The sequence below is a fragment of the Phyllobates terribilis genome, unplaced genomic scaffold (genome assembly GCF_046119375.1).
Source record: "Phyllobates terribilis strain yellow unplaced genomic scaffold, ASM4611937v1 Scaffold_9__5_contigs__length_417890890, whole genome shotgun sequence".
NCBI lineage: Eukaryota > Metazoa > Chordata > Amphibia > Anura > Dendrobatidae > Phyllobates > Phyllobates terribilis.
This window is the reverse complement of record NW_027362769.1, coordinates 223530025-223548176: the sequence shown is the minus strand read 5'-3', so window position 1 is coordinate 223548176 and position 18152 is coordinate 223530025. Positions and strand designations below refer to the sequence as shown.

Sequence of the window (18152 nt, the reverse complement as noted above, 5' to 3'; positions counted from 1 at the left end):
ACCAATACTATTAAAAATGTTCAATAATTGGGGGTCCCATTGGAACTTTTGCAATGGGGCCCACAAGCTTCAAGTTATGCCACTGATAGTATGGGTAGAAAGCAGTACAACAACAATCTGCAGGTAGAGAGCAAGAAAGTACATTTAACGTAGGTAGATAACTGAAAAATAGATGTAGAGCAAAACGAGAGCAGTAAAATATATTTAGTACAGGTTAAAAAGGGAACAGTATGGGTAGATAGCAGTACCACACAGGTATCTACAGGTAGAGAACAGAGCGTTACTGTGCATGTACTACCAGTGTCAGACTGGGGTACCAAGGGCCCTCCAGTAATATTGACTCTGGGGGCCCACTATACATATACATACTGTTAGGAGGGCAGTTGCAGACAACTTTAAATGGAACGTAACCGACCCCGGGGTCCGCAATGCAGCCAAATGGACTGCTGCCGAACACTTTCCGGATGGAAAGGAAAAGCGACAACTAAACAGATAACCCGTCCGTGTTAACATCACACCGGACCGGGTAAAGCGGTACGCTCTATCTCCGTTAACTGCACGGAGGAGAGAGCGACCGCCGACGCACCTTACAATTATCTTAACCCTTCGTGTTAAGGCACACGGAAGGGTAAGACGGTTCGCACAATCTCCAAGAACCGCAGGGAGACGTGCGACCGTGGGAACAGCAGTAGCCCTGTCTTTGACACAGGCGCTACGCTATGGGGATTGGCGCTAAAGCGGTTCACACAATCTCCAAGAACCGCAGGGAGACGTGTGACCGGACTAGGAGCAGTAGCCCTGTCTTCGGTACAGGCGCTACGCTAAAGCAGTCGGCGCTAGTAGGTGGGTGTGATACCCACCGGGTATTTGTGCACTCAGCCGGCGAGCTACCGGACTGAGCAGACCCGCTCTATATGGCTACCTGCCTGCATAAAACTATGGCTCTTAGAGGAGCCCAAGAGTTTCAGCGTGCACACCACAAACAACCAGCTCAAATGATCTGAGCGCGCCGCCATGTTTGTGGGCAGGCCTTTTAAAGATTAAGCCCTGCCCCACTGTCGCACCATTGGTGACGACACCCGTGACCAATCAGGTGGTGCCAGATCACTGGGTCAGGTGGGTGCCAAACCACCAATCATGATCCGCCAGGTCACGGACATGCTTAGAACGGCAAACTCTGGACTTAGACTCCGCAAGCACTGTCTCCCTCTGCAACCCAGGCTTAACATTGTTAGGCACAACTACCAGGGAGATAACCAGTGCTCGCGGACCAGCTAAGCGTTGGGCCTGATGATGATGCTGAGCAGCATCAGCCCTGGCTGGACTGAAATGGAAGACCACAGAAGGTCCTGGACCTATTTCAAATCCAGCACTAGACCGACGCCTAACACATACATTATCTGCATTCACAAATTTATCATGTAATAAACTGGGCAGTTTGTTAAATGATTGATGAGATGCTGCCTTTGTTTCTTCAAAGTAAATCAAGTATATTGTGCCAATCACTGCTTGTATAGGGTGTTTTAGGACCACTTCCTGCACAGGGGCCCACCGGAAGATTCACTTATACTCCTGTCGGCCAGTCCAAGTCTGTGTACTATAGACAAATAGCACATAGTGTTTCACTGTCTTGTACTATGGGATGGTGCTGCTTTACAGTCAAGCAGTATATGAACTTTAGTAATCCAGAGCACAAAAATTCACAATATTTGCTGTCAATGCAATACATTGAGACCGTTTAATGCAGACAATCACAGGGCAGTAAGATGCTAGTACTCCTTGTGCCATCATTTTGCTCTATAAAGCCGTGCCAATGGGTAGAATTGTTGATGAATGTATCCAAAACGGCCAGCAAAGTTTCTAAAATTAGAAATTGTCTTCGCTTTTCTATTACCTTATGTGAACCAGATAATGAAACATTCAGCAGGAATAATCAATAAATTCCACAACGACAAACCAATACTAAGAGCCTCGGCAGTTACTTTACCTTGGAAACAGTCTTTTAAGTATAGATAATTACAGTATTTTCTGCTTCCATTTGCAGGTACAAATTGTAGGATGTAGACGAGGGGAATATTTCCACTTGTTAATTGCTTTGATTATTCTATGTTTACAGTCTCCCTCATAAAAGGAGCAGGAACTTTTTGGCTGTTTGAAAAGAAGAAAGCTCCAAGAAAACATGAAAAAGATGTTTCTATTTTCTCACAATCTGCTACAAAACATCGACTTTAGCAATGAGAACACCATTCAACTAAGGTGGATATACTCCTCCTTGTTAATAACCTTAGGAAGGGGGTCAGTACTGCTACTTTTTAAGAATTAATGATTAAAAATATAAAAGATAGTTGCATGAATAGAAATTTCTTAATTCCATTTCAATATTGAAATAGCTTCTTTTTAAATCTGGTGGACCATTTTCTTATAATAATACTTTGAAATTTTTATTTTCAAGTCAGCAAGCTATCCCCAATCCATAAGAAAGGGAATAATTTACTGATCACTGAGGGTGGTCACATTTGCTGATTAGCAATAAATCAAGGACATTTGATTACCAGTTTCTGGCTGATACTTATACACTTAAAGAGGAGTTTCCATCTACAAGATCCTATCCCAATATGTAGTAGGTGTAATAATAACAATATTAGCAAATACCTCCTGTTTTTAGAAATGTAGTATAATTTTTCTGATAACCTACATCGCTTACCACATGTGCAGGGCATTGCAGTAGATTAGGTATCCATGGTTACAACCACTTATTGTCACGGATGTGTCAGGTGTGACAGACAGTCGCTCTGGATCCGGCTGTAGAAGGTCACTGCGCTTGGCATTGCAGACGCCTTCTTGATCCTTTCATCTCAGTAGTATAGTTATATCCTTCTACCTTTAGGACCCAGCAGTGACCTCCACCTTCTGCTTCTGATTGACACACTCTTGCTTGGTAGTTAAAAACTCTCAGTTTCTCTAGAGAGTCGCTGGTAATAGTTCTATGTACCTCTGTGCAGGCTTGGAGTACTGGCAGTAAGCTAGTCTCGTCTTTGGTGCCTTTGGAGGACAGTTGGTGTTATCTCTCTGGTGTCTGCTCAAGCTAAGTGTATCCCCTTTGTTTCTTTACCTTGTTGTCTTTAGTTCGTAGTGGGGCCTGACTAGTGCTCACCCCGCCCCCTCTTTATCTAGGGCCTAGCTCAGGGACATTCAGAGTTTAGGTTCCTGCTTGGCGATAGGTGCAGAACCTATATATGAATGATAGGTTAGGCAGGGTGCTATTAGATCTGCCTAGGGGTCTCCACTCCCCCTTTCCCTAGTTGTTGGGCTCCCTTCCCTCTTTTTCCATTGTTGTACACTTATTCTTTCCCTCATGTTGCGCGACATTATCCCCGGCCATGCATAAAAAAGAAGATAAAAACTAACTCGTTGGGGTTTTTTTGTGTGTGTGTGTGTGTGTGTTTTTTTGGGGTGTGTTTTTTTTTCTCTCCCTTGGTTCTTAGATCCTGTTGCAATGCTGGCAGAGCAGCTGCACAAGCTGTCTCTGGAGGTGACTGATCTTCGCTCTGAGGTTCAGCAGCAGCAGCGGCTGCAGGTCCCTAATGTTGGGGTCTCTGCAGGTAGGCCGGTCCAGCTTGAACAAAAATTGCCCTCCTGGACAGGTTTTCAGGAGGTAGGGACAAGTTTTGAGTTCAAAGAAGCTTGCAGATTATATTTTAAACTTCGTTCTTAGGCTATTTGCGCACAGTCAGGATTTGAAGCAGAAATTTCCTGTGCATTTCTGCCTCTCTTTGGCTGGAAAAACGCATGTGGATTTTCCACGCATTTTTGATGCGTTTTTGATGTATTTTTTGCATGCGTTTTTTGAAGAGTTTTTTTAAGCGTTTTTGTACATCAATGAATGCTTTTTGGAGCTAAATAAAGTTATTTGGTGGGACATTCCTTAAACCTTGGATTACCATCAGAACTGGGGTGAGTATATTGGCTAATTTTAATGATTAAATAATGTGTCTGTTGTATTTCAAATAAAGTGTTTACTCTGTGTCTGTGTGTTTATTTAACTCATTACTTTACTTTAATTAGGTTTGGTCATGAAAAGGTCTGATTGACACCTTGACATCATCAAACAAAAGAGCAAGGTGTCAGCTATTCCCATTAACCAAATCTTCATTAGAATTTCCATTCATGTAATTTATGCGGCTTCTGTGAGCTGCTATTTTTAGCCTGGGAAGGTATCATTTGCAAACATGGTCCCTGGCCATAATTAACAGCTCACAGCTGTTTCGTTAGCCACTATGTCCCCCCGATCAACACTCAGCAGTGATTTGGACGCTGAGTATTTTTGTTGCATCCAAAACACGGTGTTCTAATGCCGCACTTTTATTGTTGGTACATGTGAATTCACCACATAGTTAAAAACTATGCTAGTTAAACTCTCTCAGTTTCTCCAGAGAGTCACCAGTGATAGTTCTATTTACCTCTGTGCAGGCTTGGAGTACTGGCAGTGCCCTTGGAGGACAGTTGGCGTTATCTCTCTGGTGTTTGCTCAAGCTAAATGTAACCCCTTTGTTTGATTACCTTCTTGTCTTTAGTTTGTAGTGGGGCCTGACTAGTGCTCACCCCGTCCCCTCCCTATCTAGAGCCTAGCTCTAGGGACATTTAGGGTTTAGGTTCCTGCTCGGCGATAGCTGCAGAACCTATATAGGGATGATAGGGTAGTCAGGGTGAAATTAGATCTGCCTAGGGGTCTACAATCCCCCTTTCCCTAGTTGTTGGGCTCCCTTCCCCCTCTTTCCGTTGTTGTACACTTATTCCTTCCCTCACGTTGCGTGCCACTTATATAGTGATAGTTAGGTACTTTGTTGTTAGTGGTCATCACTATGAATACCTAAGCTACTGCAATACCCTGCACATAGGGTAAGCGACATAGCTTATCAGAAGAACTATACTACATTTCTAATTGGATGTATTTGCTAATATTATTATTATTACACGTACTACATTTTGAGATATGATCTTGGAGATGGGAATACCCCTTTAATTTCCTATAGCAGCAGGAAGGGTGTACCTATTGTTTTTACACACTGCTTCTACATTTTGATTTAGTTCTTGCTAAATAAATAATTGCTGTTGTTATTCATCTAAAGTTGCCTTTACCTAACTTTAAAACCTCCTAAGGATCATATGTGTATTATGTCCTGATACATAAAATCTCACAATTCCAAAAGGGTGCACTTAGATTTTCTCATAAGAGTAGATTTATAATATCTCTCCTTACCATAAAAGTCTATTGGTTTTGCATTATGCAAAATATAGCATTTTCTTTGAGGCTTAACTGTGGATTGTTAACATTGCTTTAAAAGAAGTAGAACACAAAATAGAGATATACATTTAGAATAGTTTGAATAGAGGAAGATATTTTGCATGGCACTGTCTGAATATTCTGACATCAAATCAAAGATATTATGAAGATCTTCACTAACAATTTTATAGAAATATAATGCATATTTCAGACATTCATGGCTATAACAAGGAAGAGTGAACCGCTACTCACCAACTGCTTTCAGAGAGGCATATTTGTTAAGCTCCTTTCCAGGAGGCTGCTGCTCATATGGATTTGAAATCTGTCCCATGGTTGGAAAGGAATGTGGATGTGCCATCTGTGGAAGGTGTGGCGATGTTGGAACATTATTCATTTTTGAAGTATCTGTAGAGAAAAAGATATGGTATTAATTAGAGAGCTGACATCCTGCAACTTTAGGAATATGATGAACAGTGTGGTATACTCATGTCCTATTACTATAATATAAGGAAATAAATTTGAATATTAGCATGAAACTGTAAGAAATCTAAATTTTGAGAATAATATTTAGTAAAATGTGACTCAAGGAGAGAGTAAGACTGACAGCACTTTTTAGTGTTACATATACTGTAGCTGTAGACAAAACCCCATTATCAAGGGGTTTCTACTACTATATATTCATATTTTACCTCCATTTAGTCATGGTTTATGGAATAAAAATTAGTTCAAATAAGATAACCCATAACTAACATTTATCTTCTTTACACAGGATAAGCCATAAATATATGATCACTGGGAATCCTTTGTTAATCCGATATTGAGGGTCTTGTAAACCCCATTTAAAGGGAGTGGTGGCCACATGAGCACTACTGCAACATAGTCCACTTCAGCACTCCACAATCTTTGTCAGTCCCATAGATTTTGAGTGAAATATTGCACATGTATGACTATTGCTGTATTTAAACAGAGAACATAGAAGCACTATTTTTGTGGACTGTGGGGGACCCAGAAGTGGGAACTGTGGGAGTCCCAGAAGTGGGACCACCAAGTTAGTATGCATTTGTCCAGTGTCAGACTGAGTTGGCAAAGACCCACCAGTGACATTGATACTTGTGGTCCACTGTTCAGCTACATGCAAAGATAACCTGACCCTAGTACACAAATTTACATTCTCTTCTATGTAATAATAAGTTGGCTAACTTGTTTAATGAATGATTAGATTATACCTTTTTCTGCAAATTGTGAATCAAATTGAATAGGACTACTCATTCTACTCATTAGCACTCCTTTACAAGGGCCTACCGGAGGATTCTCCGGTTCTCCTGTGGGCCAGTCCGAGCCTGCATTTTCACCTATCCTGTGGACAGATGATAAACATTGTACGTCTGATAAACTCTCCCACTATTTAGTCATTGATGGACATAGTAAAAATCTATCTAGTCTTTATTAATCAATGCAGGATATGAGTAATCCTTTCAGTTGATACTTAATTTGCACATTAAAGACTATAATGAAGGTACAGGCTGTGTTACATAGTCCAGCACCAATCAGTACATCTTGAGCTTGCTCCATCGCATCAGTTTAACCTCTGAAATCCCGAAGTCAAGTGTGACAGTGGCATTTAAGAGGCTTCAACACTGAGGCCATCACTCCTGAGAGCCATTGGAACCCGGCACGACACGTTCACAGGGGCCAAACAGTTTCCTTCTGACGGCCCCCGTGTCTGTCATGTGCGATCTCCTATGAAACTGGTTTTACAGATCATCAGTTTCACAATACACTGAAATACTATAATATTGCATAGGCGGTAAAGGAAAAACATATTCAAGTGCCCTAAGGGGACTATTTAAAAATGGGAAAAACATGACAAACTATTTTTTAATAAAGACATAAAGGATTAAGTCACACAATTTTCTCCAAATTTAAATAGCAAAATGTAAAAAATAAAAGAGATTAATATATTCCTTATTGCTGTGTGCATAATTGCCTAAAGTAATAAAATATAAAAGTTTTTAACTTGTATGGTAAACACCAAAACAGGAAAAAAAAAATAAACACCAGAATCTGCATTTATTTGTTTGCCAAAATTCTCACAAAAAATGCAATAGAAGGAATTAAAACATTGTATGTACCCAAAAATGGTATCAATAAAAATGTCAGCTCAACATGCAAAAAAACAAGCCCTTACACAGGTCCAACAATGAAAGGATAAAAAAATGATGAGTCTCGGAAAATGGGGAAATGAAACTATTTTTTTACGAAATTTTGACATTTTTTTAACATCTAAAATATATAAAAAAAAGTATAAAGCTCTAGAAAAGGTTCATTCCCTGATAATCATTCAGTATAAACAGTCTGTAGTGCAAATGATCCTCGTTCTCTGCAGTTCTCTGCAGTGTACTGGACTCGCGCTGCCAAGAACAATGGCAGCCTATGAGCACTGAACAATCTACTACAGATCACTCAGTTCGCATCGTTCACCGGCGCAATCCGCCATTGTAAACAAACTGGTCAGCGGTCATTTATTGCCCCAGGTCGGTCCATGTAAACTGACCCTAAATTGGGTATCATTGCAACTATACTGTCATACAATCATATTATCCGGTCACTTTAACACACAATGAACAAGGTAAAAATGAAATACAGAAAACAATGGCAACATTTTTCACCTATTTACCCAATTGAAATATTTTTTTCTGTTTTTCTGTACACTTCATGGAACAATGAATGTTGTCAATGAAAACTACATTATCCTACAAAAAAACAAACCCTCTTACGACTTTGCCAAAAGAAAAAAAACAGCTATGGCTCATGGAAGAAGAGGAAAATAAGAAAGCGCAAAAATGTAAAATTGCCCAGTTTTTAAGAGGTTAATACATATATTTGATGGGGGTTAGAGTTCTACCCATCGGTTAGAGTTCTACCCATCATGTTTCTTTACAGCTTCCTAGGCACAGTGACATGCACACCCATGCCTGGTATTCCAGCTCAAATATAAAGGATGGAGCCACCAACCATGTGCCCCTTAGTCACCTTTCAGGTAAGGTTTCTTTGAGATAAAATCCAACTTACCAGATATTGATAGTTTATCTTAAAGGGGTTTTCCCACAAAGAAGAGTTAATTTTAAAAAATTGTCTGTGTCTGACCGTGCAGGGACATGGTCTGATCATACCACAGCTCCTGGGCAGGGGAGGAAGCAAGAGAGTATACAGATATTACAGCAGGGGATCACAGCTGATTCTTTCTGTGAGGTAAAACATTGTTTAAAAACAGGCAGTGAAATATTTTACCTCACAAAATGAATCCTCTGTGATCCCCGGCTGTAATGTCTGTATTGTCTTTTGCTTCCTCCCCTGCCCAGGAGATGTGGTATGCTCCGTACACGGTCAGACACAGACAATTTTCAAAATGAACTTTTGTTTATGGGAAAACCCCTTTAAAGGCTCTTGCAGACGACCGTATTTTTGGTCAGAGTGCGATCTGACAAAACAGTGCTTTGCACTCGGATCAATGGTATTCTATGTGGCCGTGCACACGTCTAATTTTTTTCCTTGGACAGAATCTTATATACATGATATACATACATGATTTGCACCAGATATTCGGATTTCACTCAGCCATGCAAGTCAATGAATCCGTGGAACCTATCGGATTCCAACGAGATTAAATCTGAGTTCGGAATGATTTTCAGAGAAGAGAAGATGGAGACATTTTTTTCCCATCTTCTCATCCAGAAAACTGGATCACACTATGATCAGACTCTGATCAAACTCTGAGATCACAATGCAATGTTCAGACTGATTGGGGACATCTTCATATTTCTGTGCAGCTATCACGAACGGTTTGGCCAGTCTTAGCTTTGCGTTTCGATCTAGCTCCTATTTATACCATCTAATGGGCCATTCACTGTTATATTAGCCACAAAAGCACATTTCGCTGTCCATGGTAGGATTCCTCCACCCCAATTACTGCAGCTAGGACTCATTCACTCTGGTGACAATCATAGGTATGACTGTCAAGCCCAGTAAGTGACACATTCCTGGAATCTGGCTCTCTGTCTCTACATCATTCTGCTCTCAGATTAGAAGTCAAAAACCTGGTACAAATTTCCTTTCATTTTTCTTATCAGTCCATGTAGTCCACTATTTATTTCTATCATCAAATTTTATTTCCCTCTTATGAAATGTTTCCTTCAATTTTGAAAAACCAACAGCATTTGGCTTGATAATTTACATTGAAATCAAAGTGATATTTTCTAGGGTAATTAGCGGTGACTACATTTTTGTTGAGCAATTTACTTGTTTGCTGCAACCTTGTTCACAATAAAGCACCGGTGACAGCAAAGGACACACAGTGGTTAGTTTTACTGATGCTTACATCAAAAAGATTACTGCACAAAAGTGATTACAGGGACAGGACAAACAGCGATATATTACAGCAGAGAAGTGGGAAATTTACAAAATGCCTTTACTTTGAATTGACAATTAGACATCACCTAATGTCTTTAGAAGAAAAGAAGAAGAAAGGCAAGGAAAAGAAGCAGATAATCACATGTAATTGCATGCAAAATGCAGAGTGCTTCAAATGAGCTGCCTTTTATTCTGCATAAATCAATAAATGAGCACATCTCTTAACTATTCCAGGGGACTGAAATGTCCTGATTGCCAATTCAATACTAATATCTTAGTCATAAAAGCATCAAATAAAACGCTGATAAATTGCATTGTTGTGTATATGTTTATCTGTGTATGTGTGTCTGGGCTTGACCTTGGACTAAACAAATAATACTCATGCTGTCTATTTGTAGACTGTAGAAATTGCTTCAGGAAAATATGAGGTTATGTTGATGTTTACATCACATTTGTGGCGTATGTTCAACGTAATACTGGAAAATGTTGATAACATATTTGGTGGACATATTAAAACATTTAATGGGACTACGTTATATTTTTACCCTTTATTGTGTTGGAAAGTATATTCTCCACTTTTAAATACAAAGGGATCCGTGAAAAAGGTTTTTTTTTAAGATCAATGAAATGGGCAAAATATGTAATTGTATGACATATGAGGGTTTAGTAACTTGTTTGAAGTTAATCTTGTGAAAGCCCAAAGCTTTTCTCACAGGTGTATCAGGTTTGACAGACCGTCGTTCTGGATCCAGCTGTAGAAGGTCGCTGTGCTTGGCTTTGCAGACACCTTCTTGATCTTTGCATCATCCTTCTCTCACTAGGACCCAGCAGTGATCTCCACCTTCTGCTGCTAATTAACACACCCTTGCTTGATATTTAAAAACCCTCAGTGTCTCCAGAGAGTTGTCGGTGAAAGAAGTATTTTCCTCTGTGCAGGCCTTAAGTTCTAGCAGTCGGCTAGCTTCATCTTGGAGTTACTCAATGGATTGTTGTTATAATCTCTCTGGTGTCTTTTCAAAGCTTAGTGTATCCCTTGTCTGTTTGCCTTGTTGTCTTTAGTTGCAATGAGGGCAGACTAGTGCTCACCCCGTCCCCTTCCTATCTAGGGCGTAGCTCTAGGGTCAGTCAGGGATTAGGTATCCTGCTCGGCGATAGGTGCTGAACCTACAGTATTTAGCGACGATAGGAAAGTCAGGGTGTTCTTAGATCTGCCTAGGGGTCTCCACTCTCCCTTTCCCTTGTTGTTGGGCTTACCCCCCTTTCCCATCACCGTACGCTGGGTCCATCCCATACCTAGATGACGGCTTCTCAGTATATTAAAGGGGTTGTCTGGGACAGTCATTAAAGGGGTTGCTTGGGACTTTTATATTGATGACCTATCCTTAGAATACAAATGAGAAAAAGTCGGCACTTGAATGTGCAGTGAACGAACAAAATTTTTTTAATGGCATCCAAAATAATATTTTAAAGTATCGGTCCTAATCTAGACCTTCGCTAAAAACTGCTTGTCGCAGTGAAGTGTGTCCTAGTTCGCCTATGTATAGCGCTGCACATAGGTGATCTAGGACGTACTTCCACTGTGCTGCCAGTATGATCATGATCCCCTATTCTGCGGCAATCAGCTTCTGACAAAGGTCCGGATTAGGACCAAAATGTTAAAATATTAGTTTGGATTGCCATTAAAAACTTTTTGTTCATTCACTGCAAAATCGAGGGCCGAGTTTTTCTCATTATATTTATGGACTGGACCCCTACTCAAGCACCATATTCTTTCTGACGGAGTGCCGTATATTTCTACAGCTTTCCTTAGAATAGGTCATCAATATCTGATCTGTAGGAGTGCGACACTCTGCATCACCACTAATCAGCTCTTCCTGATGCTGGAGGCGGCTGGATGTGCTCATTTGCGGAGTGTCTCTGATCTGTCAATTGCATAGTGACCATGGCCATGTATTGAAAATGCACCCCCTATAATTTCCTTGTGTTTTCCAGCTCTGCATCTGAGCACATCTGGCCTCCGCCGCATCGGAAACAGCTGATCAGCAGGAATGCCGAGTGTCGCACTCCTACAGATCAAATATTGATGACCTAAGCAAAGGCCATTTTCTTATAACACATTCCCTTTAATTTGATGCTGGAAGCTTTTACATTGTCTTCCAGGTCAGACAGTCAAATAGGAGAAGCTGAGAACATAACCACAGTGACTATTCTAGAAAGTTAAAGCACTACTTCAGCGTTTTTTTTTATTTCAGAGCTATTAACATAAGTTCCCTGCCCCTAGTCTGATACTTACCAGCTGCTGTCTTCCTCTTTTATCAGCACCACTCCCGTCTCCAGCAGTTTTTGACCTTCTGGATTGCTCCAAAGTTTGCTGGAGTAATTCAGAGTTCACAACTCAATGTAAGTCTATGAAAGCCAGAATGAAGCCCGGACGAGACTCTCATAAACTTACATTGAGAGCTTGCGACTAGGGATGAGCGGACCTGTGGAAGTTCGGGTTCCACTGAACTTTAGTCCAAACTGTACCTGAACTTGAACCTGAACTGAACCCCATAGAAATCAATGGGGACTCGAACTTTGTAGCTGGAAAATATCTCTCTCTCCTGAACTGTAAAACGGACTTCCAGGAGAAGTCCTTGTTTGGAGTCCAGCACTGAACACTAGGTGTCTGGTACGAACCCTGAACTTTACAGTTCGGCTTCACTCATCTCTACTTGTGGCTGTTACCTCTGACTTACGGTCAGTCAGAAGTTGGAGTCACAAGATGGCGCCGTGGGACCATGAATAGCTGAAGGTGGTGGCTGGTGACTAAAATACTAGGGGCAGGGGACTTAGGTTAGTAGCATCAGTCCAGCACTGAAATAAAATAAAAACGCTAGCTGGCGAAAATCGGCCTTGTGAATGGACCTTTAGAAGAAGGATTTGCCTTCTTTCCCAAAAACAAAACTCAAGGTAAAAACAAACCTACTAATGATGGGCATTTCCTTTTGCTCATGGATCGACAAGTTTCCCATCAAGATGCAAAATGTAGAATTTTATACATGAACCTTTATATTTCCTCCCTACAATTGTTTCCATCATATTTAAGCAAATGAACATTAAGACATTATAGCACAAAAAGCAAATCTCTGCAAAATCATCTGTAATGAGGCAAATATAGCATTTTAGAACAACCCTTAATTACCTTCAGCGGCATTACCCATAGCAGTAAATTCCTTATGTAGGAGACACATTTGCATCAGCGGGGTCACTAATTATTTGATATACAGTATGCTGTAAATAACACCCTCTCATATTTACAAATTCACAGCAGATGAAACAAATCAATGCAGTTTGACTTACAAAATACAAGGTGTTAGCTGCTATTTCCAAATGAGTCACAGCGTGTGCAGCAGATAGAAAATAATGGAGCTGATGGAACTCTGCTATAAACAGGCAATTTATAATCATGCTATGTCAAGCTCTCTCAGTTACCAAATTGGTGTAATGTTACACAAATAACAGCTAAGTTACAAATAAAATCTGGAGAAAAAAAACAAGGAAAATAAAAAGTTTTATTTTTTTTTATGTTATATTGTGTTTAACTTTGCCAATCCACAGAGGAACAATTCATATTGAATAGATAATGGTTGCATCATATAACCTATTTCTGAAAAGGGGGCTCATCTGACCTGTTTGCATATTTTTTTACTTTGACAATGGAACAAAGTTTGATATTAAAAGAAGGGTCTTGTAATGGGTCTGGAAATACTAGACATGACAGTGTTAACAGGCAAGTGTGAATATGCACCTACACCCTGCAGGCACATCAACTTATATTCCAGTTCATCACTTTAGGTTTTTGTTTCAGGTTTTTTGCACTGTGTGCAAATAGGGATGTGGCCTCCCTTTTTATTGAGCTCGACATTATGTTCATGTTGTTTCCCATGGCTGCGTGTTCACTAGCCGGGTCTCAGTCCTTCTCAGCCCTTATTCACATTTTACGTCACTTGATAAACGATAAGGTTTTAATACTATAGGTTAGGACCGTCCCGAATAGGGTCACCTTGATGTGGTGGGATGACTTTTACATTTTTTTTATCAAAATTATGTTAACTAAGTACCTTATGTTATTTTCATGCACTATTGTTATTTATTTACTGTAGAGTATATGCTTATTTTGTTTTTACCTTGCATTTAGCTTTTGGGAAAAGAAGGCAAACCCTTCTTCTAAAGGCCCACTCAAACTCCTGATTTGTGCGTATGAGTACCTATGACAGTCTGTGGGGCTGTTCACGTCAGACTTTTTCCTCCGACCGAGTGGTCCGTGTGAAATCACAGAAACATGTCTGATCAATAAGTGTTGGATCAAAATAGACAATGCAAGTCTATGGTTTAGGCCATGTTCACACGTTCAGTATTTGGTCAATATTTTACATCAGTATTTGTAAGCCAAAACCAGGAGTGGATGAAAAATGCATAAGTGGTGACGTGTTTCTATTATATTTTTCCTCTATTTGTTCCATTCCTGATTTTGGCTTAGAAATTCTGATGTAAAATACTGATGAAACTCTGACCAAACTATGCTGAAAATTTGATGAAACTGGGTCCATTTCTCACGTACGTAAAAAAACCTGATGTCTGAATGAGCCCTAATCTTTACTGCTTTACAGTTTTGAAAATGATGAATTATTAGCTTGAAGGCACACACTTCAAGGATGAAGATGATAGTTTTCAGATTGCTTATTATTAATTGAAAGTGGACCTATTGGTTATGAGAAAAAACATAAAAAGTGACAGCAGATGAAATTCTAAGGCTTTCCTCAAATATATGTCACTAGCTGTACTACTCGGCTTCGCCCGGGTTAATAACTGCTGTTAGCAAAATAGAATGTGTTAACAAAAATTTATTCTCCACACAAAAACCACAAAACAAATAGATAGAAAGTTCATTGGCTCTTGAGGAAGCAGTTCTTGTTCTCTTGTCTGCAAGCCTTGCTTCCCTCTCCTCAGAAAGTTCATTGGCCCTTGATGAAGCAGCTCTTGTTTTCATGTCTGCAAGCCTCGCTTCCCTCTCCTCAGAAAGTTCATTGGCTCTTGAGGAAGCAGCTCTTGTTTTCATGTCTGCAAGTCTCGTTTCCCTCTCCTCAGAAAGTTCATTGGCCCTTGAGGAAGCAGCTCTTGTTTTCATCTCTTCAAGCCTCGCTTCCCTCTCCTCAGAAAGTTCATTGGCTCTTGAGGAAGCAGCTCTTGTTTTCATGTCTGCAAGCCTCGCTTCCCTCTCCTCAGAAAGTTCATTGGCCCTTGAGGAAGCAGCTCTTGTTCTCTTGTCTTCAAGCCTCGCTTCCCTCTGCTCAGAAAGTTCATTGGCTCTTGAGGAGGCAGCTGCTGTTCTCATGTGTGTCAGCCTTGTTTCTCGGTCTTCACATTTTTCATTGGCCCGTAATGCAGCTTTTCTTTTCGCATCAGCTGACATTCGTGCCATGAAATTCCTTTTCTTATGAGGCATTATTGTGGTAAAAATAGTCTGTAACTGGCAGTTTCTATATCCTCTCATCAGCCTTTCCACCAACACACCCTAACTGACATCTTATTACCTTACACAAGCTTTGTTATACTGAGAATGTCCTTTGTTGCTTATATTAGCCAATCACAGCTCAGATTAATTAGCTGTAGCAAAATAGAAGCTGAGCTGTGATTGGTTGCTATTGGCAGCCTGATAAATCTTAGTGAGATGAGTTTTGTGTGTGCTGAGGGTGGTATATGTGTTCAAGCACGTGGTAGTGTGTGGCGCATTTTATGTGTGTGTTCATATCCCCGTGTGTGGTGAGTATGAGTATCCCATGTCGGGGCCCCACCTTAGCAACTGTACGGTATATACTCTTTGGCGCCATCGCTCTCATTCTTTAATTCTCCCATGTTCACATGTGGTAGCTGTCAATTTGCCTCCAACACTTTTCCTTTCACTTTTTTCCCATTATGTAGATAGAGGCAAAATTGTTTGGTGAATTGGAACGCGCGGGGTTAAAATTTCGCCTCACAACATAGCCTATGAAACTCTCGGGGTCCAGACGTGTGACTGTGCAAAATTTTGTGACTGTAGCTGCGACGGTGCAGATGCCAATCCCGGACATACACACACACATACATACATACATACATACATACACACACACATTCAGCTTTATATATTAGATTAGCAAATAAGATGCTTTCTCTTTGTACTACAGAGAAATATATGTTATTTTCAATTTTCCATAGTGAAAGCAAAATCTAGTGAGACTCATTTTTCTTGGAGGTACCAAATGTGAGGGCAGGGGTGATTCTATACAGAATCTAAGGGGCAAACGGGAGCCTTGTGCTTAGATTTGGCAGGATTTAGCTTATTTTATCACTCTGGCAATTCACTGATCAATAGAAACAATATGGACGAAAAAAAGTCACTTACTTTTCTGATACATTCAGTAATTTATTCCAATTAGTAGCGAATCAGACAAAACGTAAATCAGTTGAAATATGTCCACAATGCACACAGTGATGTCAAAGAGTCACAGCACAGAGAGAATAAGCACAGTGATATCGTAAGAGGGTGACAGGGACTGGCATGTGTCTTCCGTCCTGAAAGACAGCATTTGCAAATGCGAGCTATAACATGTGGTTTTATTGTATTTTGTTGAGTGGGGTAAAATGTGAAATTCCATAGAACCTTATAGACATTAATTGATGTGGTTATTGTAATGTAATGTAGCTAATGTATAATGTGAGTAATGTATAGTGAATAGGGGCAGTATAGAGTTAGACCTAGGATATAAGGTTGAGTATAGGGCTTAGAGGTTAAGTAAAGAAAGCAAAATATGCAGTGGTGTGCATATTAGTAGTAGGAAGTAGTGTACTGGTTAGGATACAGTTAATATGTTTGAGATCAGCCCCAGAATGGGAAAGGGTGGTCAGGCTAAAAGGGAAAGCGCTTCCCGGTTAGATCAGATAGAGATAGATTTAGTGAGAGTTCAAGGCCAAAGGACTAGAAACACAAAATATACGTATTGTTCTGGCAGTATGAGAACGTCGGCAGCTTTCTTCAGACATTCCTGTAATGTCCGGGTCCTTCTGCTCGAACTAGGCACTGGGAAGGATGCCTTATTCCTTTCCAACAAGGGGAAGCCAGGTGGGGAAATGTGTGAGGGAGACGGGCGGGTCTCAAAAATACTGCGGAGTCTAACGAAAGATCCCAGGGTCTGAAGAGGCGAGAATGCGAACAGATAGTACAGCCTGAAGAAATGGCATAGAACATTGAAACGTACTGTGCTTTGTCATCAATTGAACTCGGACTGTTAAGTACAGTTGAACTGGTTGATAAAAAGCAAGTGTCCCCTGATTTATGTGCAGCTGATGCTGAACCAAAGGACGTGGATACAGCGGAGGCCTCTGGCCTGAATGTAAATACACAACACTGTACAGATCATAAAATTGTTGGACAGGGACACTGTTTATTTGGGGGGTGCCAGGGTGTGCGAATACAGTCCCTCATCCATGACTACAGCCCTGGACACTTTACAATATCACAGTAAAGAAATAATGAACAAAATGATGTCCCAGTACAGGGATACCAAACAAATATCACAGTATGGAAACAATAAGTAAAATGACAGCACTGTATTGAGATAATGCACACTGTGACATCACAGTATATCACAGTGACATCACAATCACATCATAGTTTAGGGATAATATAAATATTGACATCAATGTACAGAGAAAATACACAGTGATGTCACAATAATGGAATAAGGTTCATGGTGAAGATATTGCACACAGATAGAATGCACAGTGATGTTACACTGCAGAGATACAGTAAACCATATTATAATAGCATTGTAATAGCACAAGTATGGTCACCAACCACAACTTACAATAATGACACCTAGAGGACGTATAACACACATAAGATGCCACTCCACAAGAATAATGCAAAAGTAATGCAGCAAGAAGATAATACACATAGCAGTGCTAACCAATGGACTTCAAAATAAAACTTAGAATGGGGCCATATTTTATTTTCTAAACTACATTAAATGTCCATAGTCATCACTAACTGCACCTGATGGCCGAGTGGAAACAGACCCTCTTAGTTGTTGGGGCTCATAGAAAGAGTTACTGTCTGCTACTATGGTAGTTCTGACCATTGCGTACATGGTTGAATAAATTACTTTTAATGTCAGAGATTTTTAAATTATGCATTTATTGCTTTACCTTTAGTGCAGCACTGTGCAGCTGCCTACTTTCTCTACAGTTTGTCCACACTAATAATGTCTTTCAATGGTAGAGTAGGTCAATGAATGCATTTTGAATCGACTCAGCAGGTTTTTGCTATGTAATATGAGGGCAGCATGAGGTAGAAGCTGAGATATAGTTTGAGGGATGTGTCACTTATTAGGCTGTCTGCTGTTGTTTACTAAGAATGAAGGTTTTATCACCAGGA

The 18152-nt window shown here is 40.3% G+C and overlaps 1 protein-coding gene across 1 annotated transcript in view; it reads right to left on the bottom strand.

Annotated features, from left to right (window-relative positions):
• Window positions 1–18152, bottom strand: part of SHISA9 (shisa family member 9) — a 515889-nt gene that overhangs the window by 60699 nt on the left and 437038 nt on the right. Inside the window, exon 3 of the mRNA XM_073647698.1 lies at window positions 5537–5689. Within this exon, the coding sequence (XP_073503799.1) occupies window positions 5537–5689 (153 nt within the window). The remainder of the gene's footprint in view (window positions 1–5536; window positions 5690–18152) is intronic.